At 34.6% G+C, this 16,390-nt stretch overlaps 1 protein-coding gene across 4 annotated transcripts in view; it reads left to right on the top strand.

The window, feature by feature from the left end:
• COP1 (COP1 E3 ubiquitin ligase) overlaps positions 1 to 16,390 on the top strand; it is a 269,081-nt gene that overhangs the window by 146,239 nt on the left and 106,452 nt on the right. For all 4 annotated transcript variants that reach the window (XM_036847837.1, XM_036847827.1, XM_036847847.1 and 1 more), the window contains 3 exons: positions 6,424 to 6,567; positions 8,927 to 9,035; positions 9,425 to 9,506. In XM_036847837.1, coding sequence (XP_036703732.1) covers positions 6,424 to 6,567; positions 8,927 to 9,035; positions 9,425 to 9,506 — 335 coding nt within the window. The remainder of the gene's footprint in view (positions 1 to 6,423; positions 6,568 to 8,926; positions 9,036 to 9,424; positions 9,507 to 16,390) is intronic.

The following is a 16,390-nucleotide window of genomic DNA, read 5'->3' as shown; positions in this document are numbered from 1 at the left end:
AATCCTAGAGTAGGCAAGCAAAGCTGGGATCTTAGTGTACAAGTAGACGTGTTGGTCAGATCTAGGAGCGTGGATCCTTCACTCAACGACAAGAGGATGTGATGGTGGTAGCCTTTGGAAATTACCTTCTCATTCTTTTTTTTGTTTGTTTTTGATAAACTAGAGAGCAAAATAATCTGTTGAGAGTGATAGGAGGAAAGAGATATGGGAAATTTGAGAAGAATGAAGAAAGTATGTACCTTTCTTTTAAGCAAATGGGAAAGTATATGGGACAAGGGAAATTTACCATAAACCTAGGCAGTGTTAGAGCTCCACCTGAGGATGGTGATCATGTATTTAAAATGTGATGGGAGAACATGTTTTTTTCTCTAGCCATGTTCAACTGTGCCAGTTCAAGCGTAGAGTGGGTAGAGAGCTAGATTTAACTAGGGTTAGAGTTTTGCCAAAGAAGTTAGGTATAAGAAATAAGAGAATTAAAAATGGTAAAGGAGTACATAGTTATATGTGAGGGAGTCCTAATTATTGGCTACATAACTTGCGGTGGGTAAAGAAAAAGTGAATATGGAAGGCATGGAGGGACAGTGGTGATAAAATCAGTGAATTTTTAGGTCCCCATGGGCTTAAAGGCCTGAAGGATTGTTGGAGCCAGCGAGTTAGCTGGAACAAATGGAAGTGGTTGTCGGAAAGCCGTGTGTCATAAATTGAAATTATGGAGGGAATGAAGTTATTGGTAATCAAAAAGTCTAGGATATGATCATGGTTGTGTGAGATGGAAGTGAGCAGAATAAAAGATCTTTGGAGAAGGGAAAGTCAAGAAACTGATAGACTAGAGTATTAGAATAATCATCTATGTGATTATTGAAATGATTAAGAATTATGACAAGGGTAGATTTGGAGAGAGTGATATTGAGCTGAAAGTTAAAATTTCCAAGAACTCATGGATTGGTAGAAGGAGTAACAAGGATCAAATTGCATGATATAAGTTACAGGAGATTTTGAGCCTGGGAGGTTTTAGGGAGGAGGGAGAATGGCTGGAAGAAGCTGTGCATATAGCAAGGAGGACACTGACTTTATCTCCAAGTCTATTTGGACATGGAACGTGAGAGGGCTTTAGGGGAATCGGCATTTTCAGGGAGGAGTTGGGTTTCAGTTAGATTTAGAAAATAAATGGAACATTCAGAGACGAAATTGCAATTATTAGTGGTGTTAATCTGGATGGAGAAAGGTTTAGCTTTATTTAACTATATTAAAAAGCATGTGATTTTTGACCTAGCACTTCATAATCCAGGTATATTTAAGGATATTCTTGCATATGTGAAAAATGACACACATAGAAGGGTATTTATTTTATTGCAGCATTGTTTAACAGTGAAAGACTAGATAGTAAATGTTCATTGCTAGACTGGTTAAATAATTTATGATATACCCATATGTTGGAATTCTGTACAACCACTGGGGGAAAAATGAGGTAGCCCTAATATGTACTGATGTGACATGATTGTCAGATACTATTAGGGGTGGGGGGAAGAGGGTGATGTGCAAATCAGTATGTAAAATATCATCCAATGTGTTTAATTAAAAAAAAGAATATGAATACACATATGCTTATTCATGCATAGGGTAACTCTAGCAGGATGCACAAACTGTAACTATTAATTGTCTCTAGGGAGGCCAGTCGGGTGCTTATTTGGCAAGATTGGGAGGGAGACTTGCTTTTCTCTGTATGCTTTTTGAACCATTGCCTATACATATATGTATTTTTAAAAATAAAATAAGTTTTAAGAAAAGATTCAAGCCAGGTTGTGAAGGATCTTCGGTAATGGAGTTTGGATTTTTCATGGTAGTAAATGAAGATAATTATGTGAATAGAGCTGTGTTTTAGGAAATGTTACCTACTATCAGTCCTTCAAATGGATTAGAAAAGATAAAAGTCAGGACTGGCAGACTTGTAAGGAGGCTATTGCAATAGTCCAGGTTTGTGTTAATGCATCTTTCTGCAAATTTCTCAAATGTGTTTTGGTTTAACGTCCTGGTTTTCCATCAGCTAGGTCAGTGTTTGGCACGTAGCAGGCACGCTGGTTATTTGATGGATGAGAATATTCAAGCATCATCCATTTATTTTCTTCCAGTGGGCCTTCGTAATCATTGACTCTTGAATTCCTGTGGCATGTTTTGTTCTTATCATTTGGCATTTGCTTATTTTAATAATAATAATAATAAATTTTTCCCACTAATTATAAACCCTGTGAGGCTACTTTGCTCTTTTTTTCTCCCTCCATTTAAATTGTTGCACAGGATGAATTATGATATGTCATTACTATCATATATAAAATGTAGTAGGTACCATTATTTTATGTTATTATTACTGTTTATCTTGCCTTTGTGTGTGTTCCTTGAAGACTAGCCCTTTTGTTCTCATTAAAATGGGAGTTTTGCATAGTGATTGAGGGCATAGACTCTGAAACTAGATGACTTGACTTAGAATTATCCAGTGAACTTTGAGCGAATTACTTAACGTTAGTATACCTCAGTTTCCTTATCTATACAGTAGAGATTTGAAGATTAAATATATTTTATGTAAAGTGCTTAAAACAATGCTTGACACATAGTGTTAATTATGTTATGGGAGTTTTCACTGTTACTATTGATTTGGAAGAAAGTCAGTTGAATAACCTCAGTTCTTATGTACTTTACCTGTGTTTGTGTTCCTTAAAGTTCTGCTCTTTTCATTAAAAAGGCCATTTCTGAACCTTTCTTTGTTTCCTTGAAATTATAGCAGCCCCTGTCTCTTGGAGCACACTAACATGGTAATTAATTGGACCTTTAACAACTTTGTTCACTTTACATTTTCTTTTTTTTATTATTTATTTTTTATTTCATTCTATTTTTTACATTTATTTTTGGCTGCATCGGGTCTTAGTTGCGGCACGCGGGCTCTTCCTTGCGGCGCTCGGCTTCCCTCTAGTTGTGGCATGTGGGCTTCTTTCTAGTTGTGGCACGCAGGCTCCAGAGTGTGCAGACTCAGTAGTTGCAGCGTGCGGGCTCCAGTGCACATGGGCTCTGTAGTTGTGGCACACAGGCTTAGTTGCCCCGCGGCATGTGGGATCTTAGTTCCCTGACCAGGGATCGAACCTGTGTCCCCTGTATTGGAAGGCGGATTCTTAATCACTGGACCGCCAGGGAAGTCCCCACTTTACATTTTCTTTTGATAAATTGGATTCTAGTGTTCAGGGATATTAATTCACCTTGTTCACTAATACATGTTTTATAATTACAAAAAAATATGACAGTGAGAATACTGACAAAATTCCCTTCCTGAGGTATTGACGTCTTTACATTGCTTTATGCTACACTGTACTAGATGTATGCATTAATCAGGTGTCCTGTGTGGCCTGTTGCCCTGATGCTTAATCACGTGACTGATGGCCCTTTTGACAAAGAATACAGCCAGTTTCCCACAGCTGAATTACATTTTACAGCTGCTTAAATAAATCACTTTTTAAAAACGGTTGAAACAATCCAAGTGTGAAAGACAAATGCAGTTTATTTTCATGTTTAATTAAGTCCCCATTCATATAATTTTTCAAAATGTTTATTTTTTAAATTTAAAAAGTTCTATGAAAATGAATTTATTATTACAATTAACTTTCATAAACCACTTGTTTTATTACTGGTGATAGTGGATAGCAGAAATGAATTTTGTATAACAAGACTTCTTACAGTTCTTTTTTGAATTTCATTGCACAAGCAAGTATGTTTTAATTTGTTTACCTTTTATTTCATTTTTATTTCAGCCTAACTAATCATTGTTTATTATTTTTGTTTTATCAGATTTCATAAATTAAAACAGTTGAAATACTGTATTGTGAAACAAAAACCCATCTATTTTGGATTAGCTCTCTGTATCTGAAAACTACATTATTCTTTTGAGTTATTCCATGATCTGTTTCTAGAGTCTAACTTTGTTTTCTTTGGGAACAAATATGATTAAATCTGTGTGAGGTTGGGAACAAATGATTCATGTTTGGAAGAACTTAAATTCTGAGTCTTAATTACGTGGAAGTACTTGCATTTTTTTTTTTAAAGGAAGCTGTTTGTCTTCTTTTTCCTTTTAACCAGAATTTAGTAGAAATAATACTATTCTTTATACTTTTTGATCAGTATTTCTATTAAAATCTTGTTTTTAAACTACAGAGAACCTCAATATCGTAGAATATTAAAAAAGGATACTATCTAGGTCCTTGTAATACTAACATATTAAGAAGAAAACATAACCAGAATGTAAGAAAACGATAGCAGTAAAGTCAAAACAAAAAGTTAATTTTTTAGTATGAGAGTTAATAATGATCTGATATAGCTAAAAAGTAACCTTTGTTGAAAAAAGAGAGCTGTGTTGAATAACGGGGTAGCAAAGGAAGAAATAATAGACTCAATTACTTATTTAATATCATCAAATCCATTCCTTTGACAGCATTTTAATTTATATGCCAGTTTTCTTCCTGCAGTATCTTTTGACTTTTATTTTAATAAGTTAGTGTTTAAATTTTTTTTGTATTAAAAACAAATAATTTGGAAGTGGCATGTTGACTTTTACTGGTACAACATTTGGAATGTTTTTGACTTATTAGCCATGCATGTTTGTAGGAGGAGGAAAAGTATTTAGAGATAACATAACTGGTATTCCCTTGAAGTCTCAGCCATAACAAAATTTCCTAAGTTAAGGATAGGATTTCAGTTCTGATAACTCTGTCCTTTGACAGACAGAGTAATATTTCTCCTTCTGTGGCGTGAGGCTGTGAGTATAAATTGAGTTGGGATAGATGAATAGTTGCCATCGATACAGTTATGTTGGATTAGAGTCCGCAGGGCAGATGACATTAGCTGAGACAGCAGTTCAGCTGAAATTGTTGTACAGATAAATCTGTTGCATTGCTACATAGTCATACTGTATTGGAGGGAGCATTTGCTGAATTGTGCAATAGTCAATGACATTTAATCAAATTCCTTTAAAAAATTTATATAATTAAGGAAGGATTTAAAGCTATAATGAAAACTGAGCATTTAAAAGTATATTTTTATGGGAAGTATTCTTAATGTGTCCTTATTTTCCTTATTCATTATCAGCTTAGCAAAGATTCTTACTATATTATTAACTAACCATATATTTTTTGGTAAAAGGATATCACAGTTAATCTATGCAGAAAAGTATGTCATGTAGGTATTTATATGCATTTACTAAATGCTTGAAATATGCAGAGTACTAGCATATCATTTTAGCCACTTACAAGATGCTTTGGCCAAGTTACCTCAACTCTAGTCCTCAATTTTCTCATATGTAAAATGTGGATAAATTAATACCTATCTCATAGGGTTATGATGAGAATTAAATGAGTTAATATGTGCAGTGGTTATAGTTAGTGAGTGGTCAGTGAATGTTTATTATTATTATATAATTAGTTGAAGATCAATAAGAATTCTTATGTATTCTCTAATTTTATGAATAAGCTTCTAGAAAGATACTTAGCTCATTGAGAAATAATGTATGTGATGATTCATTTTACTCTTAATTCCATTATGTCACTTAGTATTCTTGCTGGTTATGTAACAACTTTTTTAGGACTCCAAGTTGAGGTTTATAAAGGTGAATAAAGCCTTGTGCTCTGCTTTGAAGTAGCTTATTTTGAAACTTGTATTAAAAAGTCAGAGGGGGTGAATTTCCTAAGTAACTTGAATTGGAGAGATTTTTAGTTTTTCCCTTGTTTGTTTGTGGTTCATAAATCAGAGAGATCATATTTGATTGGGAGATTAGAAATGGATTGGGGGAAACATAATGATTATTCAAAGATTCCATTCTTATGTGTATTTTATCCTTTTGTTATCACCTCTTCCTTAATTGCTTCAGTAATTCAGCTTGTGTACTCATTTATTTATTAAAATAACTTTAAAAATTGTGAAATCCTATCATCCCCATTGTATGGTAGGAAGGGAAATAGCTAGAATTTATGAAAAGATTTATTGGCAATTCTCTTTTGATATATTTTTAATATATCAAACTATTGAATCTTCCCTCACTACTTTTACAGTATAACTTGTTAGCCTTGACAGTTGGGTATGTTGTAATATGGTTACTAAAGCCAAGTTGAAAAACATGTCAAGTTACTAGGAACACAAGAACCATCTATGGTTCAGAATTGTGTAGCTGTGCACAGTTCTCCACCACTTGTAATTTTATATGCCTTAATAATGACTTAATCTGGACAAAAGGCCTAGTACAATTTGAGGTCATTTCAAGTAGATCTATTATCCTTGTAGACAGAATCACTTTAGAAATAGAAAAAAACAAATTCTGAAATGTTGTCACTGTAAACATCACAAGGGTAGGTAGATAGTCTTACTGACCCACATATGTACTTTTTCCCGTAGTATTGAATTTGACCGGGATTGTGACTACTTTGCAATTGCTGGGGTTACAAAGAAGATTAAAGTCTATGAATATGGCACAGTCATTCAGGATGCGGTGGATATTCATTACCCTGAAAATGAAATGACCTGCAATTCCAAAATCAGGTATTTACATTATTTCCTTGGCATAATGCAGTGTGTATATAACAGTTAGTATCTATAATTAGTATGAGTTTGTTATGGTACCTTTTCGTGAGACTCCTTACTCATTCATGGTGAACACTTTAATTGTGTACAGAGGATACGTCAGAATATCTTTTTTATAGACATGGGTTGATTTTTCCCTGTGGGGGTTAGTAGTTAGTGTTTTTCTGTTTGCCAAATGAAAATCCTCTTTCTTTCACTTAATCAAATAAAGGTCTTTATTGTAGATGGTGTTTCATGGAGTATTGAATGAAGGATTACTGTAGCCCAATGAATAGTGTCTCAGAGTCAAGATTTTTTCCTCTAGCATGCGTATATCTAAACATTATAATTGTTTACAGTTTTAAGAATTCTTTTCAGAAGGACATTTTGCTTCTTTTCATGAGGGCATGGTATTTAAGTTTCATGTATTAGGGATTAGAGTTCATAATGAGTGCTTTTCAAATCTGGAGTACCGTTAAGGCTGCAGAAACTGGACCCTACTTCTGATCTCCACCCCCGCCCCACGCCCCACCCCCAAATCTTGGAGGAATCCTAGAATCTGTATTTTTAAAACAAGCTTCCCTGTTTTCATAGGCACTGGCTTAAAAGGGAGTGATGTAAGGAAATCACTTAATAATAAATTTATTTAGAACTTAGAACATTTTCCAGTCATCCTTGTACCTTTTTTATCTGGATGAATGACACATATAGTCTGTGTGTATATGTGCTCCTTTTAATAATGTTAATAATATAGCAAGTATTGTAGTCTTTATTTGTTATAGTTTTCTTTTTTGTTTTCTAATTCATTCATAAAAATGGTAGGCTGGTAGTGCTCATTCATCAGTGGTGCTCATCATTGAGAATCTGTTATAGTTATTAGTTTATATACTTTATTCCTAAGTGAAAAGAATACAACGTGAGTAAGACGTAACTTTATTGAATTCCTATGTGGCAGGCATTGTCCTAAGTGCTTTGTCTTAAGCTGACCGTTGTTGCCCATTTTATACACAAGGAAACTGAAGCACAAAAAGGTTCATTAACTTGCTTAAGATTGCACAGCTATTCTCTGGAGGAGCCAGGATTCAAACAGAAGTCGTTTGGTTCCAGAATCTGTGCTCCTAACCATTTCATGCTACTCATTTATAAAATAGAGGCTCTAACAGTAATACCTATTTCATAGGATTGTACTTTAAGTAAATCCACATAATGCACTCAGCACAATACTTGGCCCACATCAAGTAAATGTTGCTATAATGAAAATATGGATTAGAGGGTTTACCTTTTCTGTCTTGACATATGTAAAAATTGTGGCAGTACTGTATGCACCTTGGAATAAAGAGAAGGAAACAGTTCAAGGCTGGAAACTATGGGCTTGGGACTGAAAGGATCAATATGTAAGCTTGCCTAAAACCAATTTGGAGCACACCAATTGTGAAAGTGAACTAAATTACCCAAAGCCGCAGCTAGTAAGTTGCAGATCTGGAATTTAAGCTCAGGTCTATCTAAATCCAAGGCTCTTAACTGTTCCATATAATTTCTCCCAGAAATTCTAATAAGTGTATTTAAAGTTGCAAATGAACTCTTCCAACCCCTAAAATTTAGCATGAATGCAACTAGTAGAGAGCAAAAAAGCGTTGTGTTCAAATGCTTGGAAATCACCTAGGTTAATTGCTTTGCTTTCTAGGTGACTTTTTTCTTTAATATACATTAGCTTTACTGTATGCATGATGTGCATATGTGTCTAACCAAAAGAGTGTATTTTTAGATGTCACGTTCTCAGTTTTGAAACATTTGAGAATAGCTGAAACCATAAATGTTAAAAGTTTAATTCTAACTGTTAAATGCATTTAATTGAAATTTCAGTCATACACTTATATTAGTTAAGGTTTGGGTGTAAATACAGAAATCCAATTCAAACCAGTTTATTGGTTTATATGATTGGGCACAACTGGATCCAGGGGCCTAAACAGTCTGATTAGATCTCTGTCATTCTGCCATGGCATGTTCGTGCCCCCTTGGCCTCTATTATCTTCACTTACAGACATGCTTTTCTCACGTATCAAGGATGGCCAGTAGCAACTTTAGGCTCATCATATCCATCTTCCAGCTCGTGATGAGCGTGAAAAGTGGTTACAGGTCATAACTTGGTAGTTTCAATGGAAAAATCTGGGAATTATTTGATACCTTTCTTCCCAGATGTATTGTGGGCAGAATAATGATTGTGAACTCATGTAAACCATTTTGAAAGGGTTCTAATCTTTCTGAACACATCAAAATTCTTTGTACCCATTGTTAATTTTTATGTAAAATGAGGCTTAACTGTATTCCTTTCTTTCAGCTGTATCAGTTGGAGTAGTTACCATAAGAACCTGTTAGCCAGCAGTGATTATGAAGGCACCGTCATCCTATGGGATGGATTCACAGGACAGAGGTCAAAGGTCTATCAGGTAAATAAGGATACTAGTTACTTGTTTTAAGAATCACATTTTCAGTTTTTAATCATTGTAGAGCGTCATGTGTTTTATAGTTACAAATTTAAAGTCATTATTTGGCATTTTCTATACCTACGTAATTCCAAAGAGATGCTTCTCTGAAGCATCTCTTCAGACTTTTTGCATTTGTAGAATGTATCAAGTGAATTTCCAAAAGCAGTAATTTTGTAAATGTGTATATAAAAAGTTTAGGAGCTACTTTGCATCTCATTTGTTTTCATAGCCAGTTCTTTTCCCTCCCACCATAGTGACAAATTGGTATCAAGTTTGTTTGTTTGTTTTGCTTTATTTATTTTAAGATCTATATTCTGTTTGAGACTACTTTGTCTTCTTTCTCCATCCAGGAGCATGAGAAGAGGTGTTGGAGTGTTGACTTTAATTTGATGGATCCTAAACTCTTGGCTTCGGGTTCTGATGATGCAAAAGGTACTATTTGAGTCCCCTCCCCCAACTTAATTCCTTTTACTGACAGAGATGCAGATATTTATTGAAACTCATAACAATCCTTTGTGATTACTGATTATTCTAAAAATAATCTACTAAGCACAAAAATCTATATTTCTTGGAGTGAAAGAAAAATGAATATGCTGCATCTTCATTATGATAATGTTTTCTGGGTTCATGCCACACTGTGACATTTTTATAACCAGTTCCTTTATATATACCATGAAATGAACTTTAGACATCTCTGTATTTTGAATTATATTAAATTCTGAGTGCATACCAAAATCTTTTAATGAAGTTTATCATGTTTCAAGGCAAAAATTCTACATCTCTTTCTGCCAATTTTTTTTTTTTTTAATAAATTTATTTATTTATTTATTTTTTATTTTTGGCTGTGTTGGGTCTTCATTGCTGTGTGCGGGCTTTCTCTAGTTGTGGTGAGCGGGGGCTACTCATTGTTGCGGTGCACGGGCTTCTCATTGTCATGGCTTCTCTTGTTGCGGAGCACGGGCTCTAGGCGCGTGGGCTTCAATAGTTGTGGCACGTGGGCTCAGTAGTTGTGGCTTGCGGGCTCTAGAGCACAGGCTCAGTAGTTGTGGTGCATGGGCTTAGTTGTTCCACGGCATGTGGGATCTTCCCGGACCAGGGCTCGAACCCGTGTCCCCTGCATTGGCAGGTGGATTCTTAACAACTGCTCCACCAGGGAAGCCCTCTTTCTGCCAATTTAATTGACCTCTCTCTTCTATTTTTTTTGGTATATCCATCTTTACTATTCATTCTTTTCTGTTAACCTCACTGTCTTGTTTTGGCCTGGTTCTTCTCATCATTAGATTTATAAAGCCCTGTTAACAAGTGTCTTTTATCTTAGAGTTAGTAGCCTTAATTTCTTTGCCCTTTCCTTCTTTTCAACATGTAACTTGCAGACTAGTGGATAGATAGGCAAGGGTGGCTCTACCATTGAAAACTTTATTTCACAATGATAGAGCTCTCCTATTCTGTAAAAGGGAAATGACATGACTGGCTTGACCCCCAAAAAGTTTTAGATCAAAAAGTAGCAAGTTGTTTACCCACAGTATATATAGATTGTAATACTTTGCTTCGCAATTGCTTTAAGAAATTATCTTCGAATTTCTGAATTATTTAGAGCATTGTGCTACAATTGACATTTTTATGTTGGAATACAAAGTTTCATTAATTAAACTTTTTTTTTTTTTTAAATAATGGAGTGGGGTAGCCTTTATTGAGAATACTTGTGTACTTCCTCAGGAAAATAGAAGTAATTTAAGTAAGAAGAGCAATTGAAGTAGGAAGAGATTTTTTTTTTAATTACTTACTGATGTTATTTTTTTAATTTACTTATTTTTGGCTGCGTTGGGTCTTCATTGTGGCGAGTGGGAGCTACTCTTCATTGTGGTGCATGTGCTTCTCATTGCAGTGGCTTCTCTTGTTGTGGAGCATGGGCTCTAGGTGCATGGGCTTCAGTAGTTGTGGCACGTGGTCTCAGTAGTTGCAGCACACGGGCTTAGTTGCTCCGTGGCATGTGGGATCTTCCCAGAGCAGGGATTGAACCCGTGTCCCCTGCATTGGCAGGCAGATTCTTAACCACTGCGCCACCAGGGAAGTCCCTTGATTTTAAATTGTATTAAGATACACATAAAATAAACCATTTTAACCATTTTAAAGTATACTGCTCAGTGGCATTAAGTGCCCTCACATTGTTTTGCATCCTTCACCACTGTCAATCCATAGAACTTTTTTCATATTGCAAACCTGAAACTCTGTTTCAGAAACTGTTTCTGTTTTACTGAAACAGTAACTCCCCATTCCCCCTTCACCAGCCCCTGGCAATCACCTTTCTAATTTCTGTTTCTTGTGACTGGTTTATTTCACTTAGCATAATGTCTTCTAGGTTCATCCATGTTGTAGCGTGTGTTAGAAATTCGTTCTTTTATAAGACTGAAAAATAATCTATTGTATGAATATACTACATTTTGTTTCATTCGTTGATGGATAGGCACTCGGTTGCTTCTCCTTTTTGGCTATTGTGAATAATGCTGCTATGAACATGAATGGCAAAATATCTCTTCATATCCCTGCTTTAAGTTCTTCTGGGTATATACTCAGAAATGGAATTGCTGGATCATATGATACATACTTAATTTTTTTAGGAACTGCCATTCTGTTTCCCACAATGGCTGCACCATTTTATATTCCCACCAGTAGTACCCAACTATTTCCATTTCTCCACATCCTTGCCAGTACCTGTTCTTTTATTTTTCCTTTTTTTTTTTTAATAATGATTTTAATGGGTATGAAGTGGTGTCTTACTGTGGTTTTGCTTTGCTTGCATTTCCCCAGTGATAGTGATGTTGAACATTTTTTCATGTGCTTATTAGCCATTTGTATATCTTCTGAGGAGAAAGGTTTATTCAAGTCCTATGCCAATTTTTTAATTGGGTTTTGTTGTTATTGAGTTTTAAGAGCTCTCTATGTATTCTGAATATTAATCCCTTATCATGATTATCAAATATCCATTATATATGATTTATTGATAGTGTGCTTTGATGCACACAATTTTTTCATATTGATGAATTCCAAATTGCCTATTTTTTTCGTTTGTTGCCTGTGCCTTTCGTGTCATATTCAAGAAGTCATTGCCAAATCCAATGTAATAAAGTTTTTGGCCTGTGTTTCCGTCTAACAGTTTTATAGTTTTAGCTCTTACATTTGTGGCTTTGATCCATTTTGAGTTCACTTTTGTACATGGTGTAAAGTAAGGGTCTGACTTCATTTTTTACATGTGAATATCCAGTTTTCCCAGAACCACTTGTTGAAAGGATTGTCCTTTCTCCATTGAAAGGTCTTAGCACCCTAGTTAAAAATCATTTTATCATATCTGTGAGGGCTTATTTTTGGACTCTATTCTTTTCCATTGGTCTATATATTTGTCATTATGCCACTACCGTACTGTTTTGATTACTGTAGCTTTGTTTTGAAATCAGGAAGTGAGTCTTCCATTATTTTTTCTTCTTTTTCAAGATTGTTTTGGCTATTTTAGGTCTATTAAGATTCCACATAAATTTTAGGATGGATTTCATTCTATTTCTGCAAAAAAACTTCATTGAGATTTTGTTACAGATTGCATTGAGGCTTATGGATTTAATTGATCTTTTCAAACCAGCTTTTGGTTTCATTGGTTTTCTCTGTTGACTTCCTGATTTTAATTTATTGACTTTTGCTCTAATTTTTATTACTTCCCTTCTGCTTACTTTAGATTTAATTTGCTCTTCTATTTCTAGTTTCCTAAATTGGAAGCTCGGATTATTGATTTTGCTTCTTTTTTCTTTGCTTAATATGTGCATTCAGTGCTGTAAATTTTCCTCTGAGTGCTGCATCCCACAGATTTTGATCAGTTATATCTTCATTCTCATTTAGTTCAAAATATTCTTAAGTTTCACTTGAGGTTTTTTATTTGACTTATGTATTACTTAGAAGCATGTTGTTTGATCTCCAAGTATAATTCCATTGTGGTCTAAGAAATACATTGTATGATTTCCATTCTTTTAAATTTGTTAAGGTGTGTTTTATGGCCCAGAAAGGATGAATGTTGCATGTGACTTTGAGAAGAATGTGTATCCTACTGTTGTTGGATAAAGTAGTATGTAGATATCAATTATATTCATTTGATTTATGGTGTTGTTGAGTTCAACTGTGTCCTTACTGATTTTCTGCTTGCTGGATCTGTCCATTTCTGATAGAAGGGTGCGACATTTTTTAGATTCTACATGGATCTATGTATTTCTTCTTTTACTATACCACATTGTCTTGATTTGTAGCTTAAGTCTTGAAATAATTTAGTGTGAATCCTTCATCTTTGTTCTTGAAAACGATTTTAGCTCTTTACTTTCTCTGCTTTCCCATGAACAGTTTAGAATCAAGTTGCCAGTACCTACAGAAAATCCTGCTGGGATTTTGATTGAGATAGTATTGAATCTATAGATTAATATGGGATGAGTTGATATCTTAATGTATTGAGACTTCCATTCCATGAACATGGTTTATCTCTTCATATTTAGTCCTTTCTGGATTTCTCTTATCATAGTTTTATTGTTTTATAATTTTTTAAAATTAATTAATTATTTATTTATTTATTTTTGGCTGTGTTGGGTCTTCGTTTTTGTGCAAGGGCTTTCCCTAGTTGCGGCAGTAATTATGGTTCGCAGGCTCTAGAGCGCAGGCTCAGTAGTTGTGGCTCATGGGCTTAGTTGCTCCGCTGCATGTGGGATCTTCCCGGACCAGAGCTCAAATCCGTGTCCCCTGTGTTGGCAGGCAGATTCTTAACCACTGCGCCACCAGAGAAGCCCTGTAATGATCTGTTTTCAAATCTTGAGGTAGCCTTACATTTCCAGGAAAAACCTCATCTTGGTCATGATGTATTATCTGTCTCTTCTGTATTGTTAGATTTGATTTGCTAATTTTTTGGGGGGGATTTTTACATCTATGTTTATGAGGGTTATTTTTCTATTCTTGTAATGTCTTTTTGTATCAGGATAATGCTAGCCTCCTAAAATGATTTTCCTTTTCTGTGTTTGTACCCCTGGGTGGGGTGGGTGGAGGGAAGTGGTTATTTAGAATTGTTACTGTTAAATTCTTAAATGTTTGGTAGAATTTGTCATTAAAGTTTTCTGTCCTGGAGTTTTCTTTGTTTGAAGGTTTTAACTAAGAACTTAATTTCTTTAGTAGATTTAGGACTGTACAATTAATCTATTTCTTTTTGAGTGAGCTTTGGTAGTTTGTATCTTTCAGGAATTGGTATTTTGTGTCCTTTCTTTTTTTTATTATTTATGTACTTAGATCAGTGTGATGTTAGGTTTATCAATCTTACTGATCTTTTCAAATATCTAACTGATTTTATTGGTTTTTCTGTTTTCAGTTTCATTGATGTTTGTCCATTAATTTTTTCTTCTTGCTTTGGGTTTAATTTCTTCTTTTTCTACGTTGTTACAGTTGAAGTTTATGTCATTGATTTGAGCATTTATCTTTTCTAATATAAATATTTTTTGTTATACATTTCCCTTTAAGCACTACTTTAACTGATCCCACAGATTTTCATATAGTGTGTTTTTCATTCAATTTAAGATTACATCTGTGACTTCCCCAGTGGTCCAGTGGTTAAGACTCTGTGCTTCCACTGCAGGGGGCACAGGTTTGATCCTTGGTCAGAGAACCACATGCCGTGCAGCACAGCCAAAAAATAAATAAATAAAAAGTATAAAAATAAATAAAATTACATCTAATATCTCTTGTGATTGTCTTGCTTGGCTAAGAATTATTTTAAAATATTTTAACATTTTCCATCTTTTTAAAAAAATGTCAGAGCTCTTACTGTTACCGATTTATAGCTTAATTCTTTTATAATTAGAGAACATATTTTTATATAATTTTAATCCTTTTAAATTTGTTATGATTTGTTTTGTGGTCCAGAATACAATCTACCTTGGTACATATTCCAAGTGCATTGAAAAAATCTATACTCTGCTGTTTGATGGAGTGTTCTATAAGTGTCAGATCAATCTTGTTGATAATATTTTTTTGGTCTTCTATATCCCCCTTTTTTGGTCTCCTTGTTTTATTAATTATGAAACAGGAGTGTTGAAATCTAGTTTTATTTCTCCTTTCAGTTATCTTGGGGAAGAGGGTGTTTTGCCTCATTTTGGGGGGAAGCTGTATTGTTAGGGTCAGGAACATTTAGACATGTTATATTTTCTTGGTGAACTGACCCTTTCATCAGTATTTAATGTCACTCTTCATCCCTATTGATATTCTTTCTTCTGAAACTGCTTTGTTAGATATTCATCAAACCAGTAATTTCATTCTTTTTTCCTTTGGGATTCCAACTGCATGAATGTTAAACCTTTTTATTTTGTCTTATAGGTCCCCGAGACTCTGTCCTTTTCTTGTCAATATTTTTTTCTTTCTTCAGATTGAGTAATTTCTCTTCTGTCTTCTCATTCACTAACTTTTATGTGTCCATCTCCCTTTTGCTATGAATTTACCTCAGTGACTCTTTTATGTAAATTACTGTAATTGTTTTAAATTTTTCTATTTTGTTCTTTTTCACAGTTTCTATATCTCTTCTGAGTACGTCTATCTTTCCATTAATTTTAAATGTGTTTATTACTTTTACCCCATGGAACATAGTTACAATAGTTGCTTTACAGTCTGTTTTATAGCATTGCTCTGTTGATTGCATCTTCCTTTGAAAATTCTTCACATTTTCCTGGATTTTTGTATGTTGAGTTATTTTGAGGTTATATGTTAAGCATTTTGAATATTATTTTGTACAACTCTGGGTACTGTTCAGATTTTCTGGAGAGTGCTTTGTTTTGTTTTTTTAAATCGGGCAACCAGTTGGTTTAGATTTTGACTGTAAGTTCTATCTTGCCTATGTGAGTGGTTGTTTTACTGTCAGGTCAGTTTTCAAAGCCTTTGCTGTGCTCCATTGGTTTGCCTGATGCATATGCCAGTCAGAGGTTAATCTGGAAATTAGTAGGTCTTTTCAATGCTCATAACCTTTGCCATTCTACTTTGTGTCCATCTTGCACATAGAACTCAGAAGTAACTACAAGACTTATGCTGTTCATGCACAGAAGTATGGGATCTCCTTTTCTAGTGCTTTCTTTTTGAAGTTTCTACTGCACACTCTTCATCCCCCAGAGTCTTTTTTACTGAGGGTTTCTCAAGAAAGTAGCGTTTTCTGTACAGATGAGTTACTCCTTTTTATGGCCGTGGAGATGGAGTTTCTCTTGGTGCATTAGCTTCCCATACTGATGCAGCTCTGTGACTAAAGCCGTCCCTTGGGGAGA

This window comes from Balaenoptera musculus, chromosome 1, assembly GCF_009873245.2.
Source record: "Balaenoptera musculus isolate JJ_BM4_2016_0621 chromosome 1, mBalMus1.pri.v3, whole genome shotgun sequence".
Taxonomy (NCBI): domain Eukaryota; kingdom Metazoa; phylum Chordata; class Mammalia; order Artiodactyla; family Balaenopteridae; genus Balaenoptera; species Balaenoptera musculus.
This window is presented reverse-complemented; position numbering and strand designations above follow the sequence as displayed.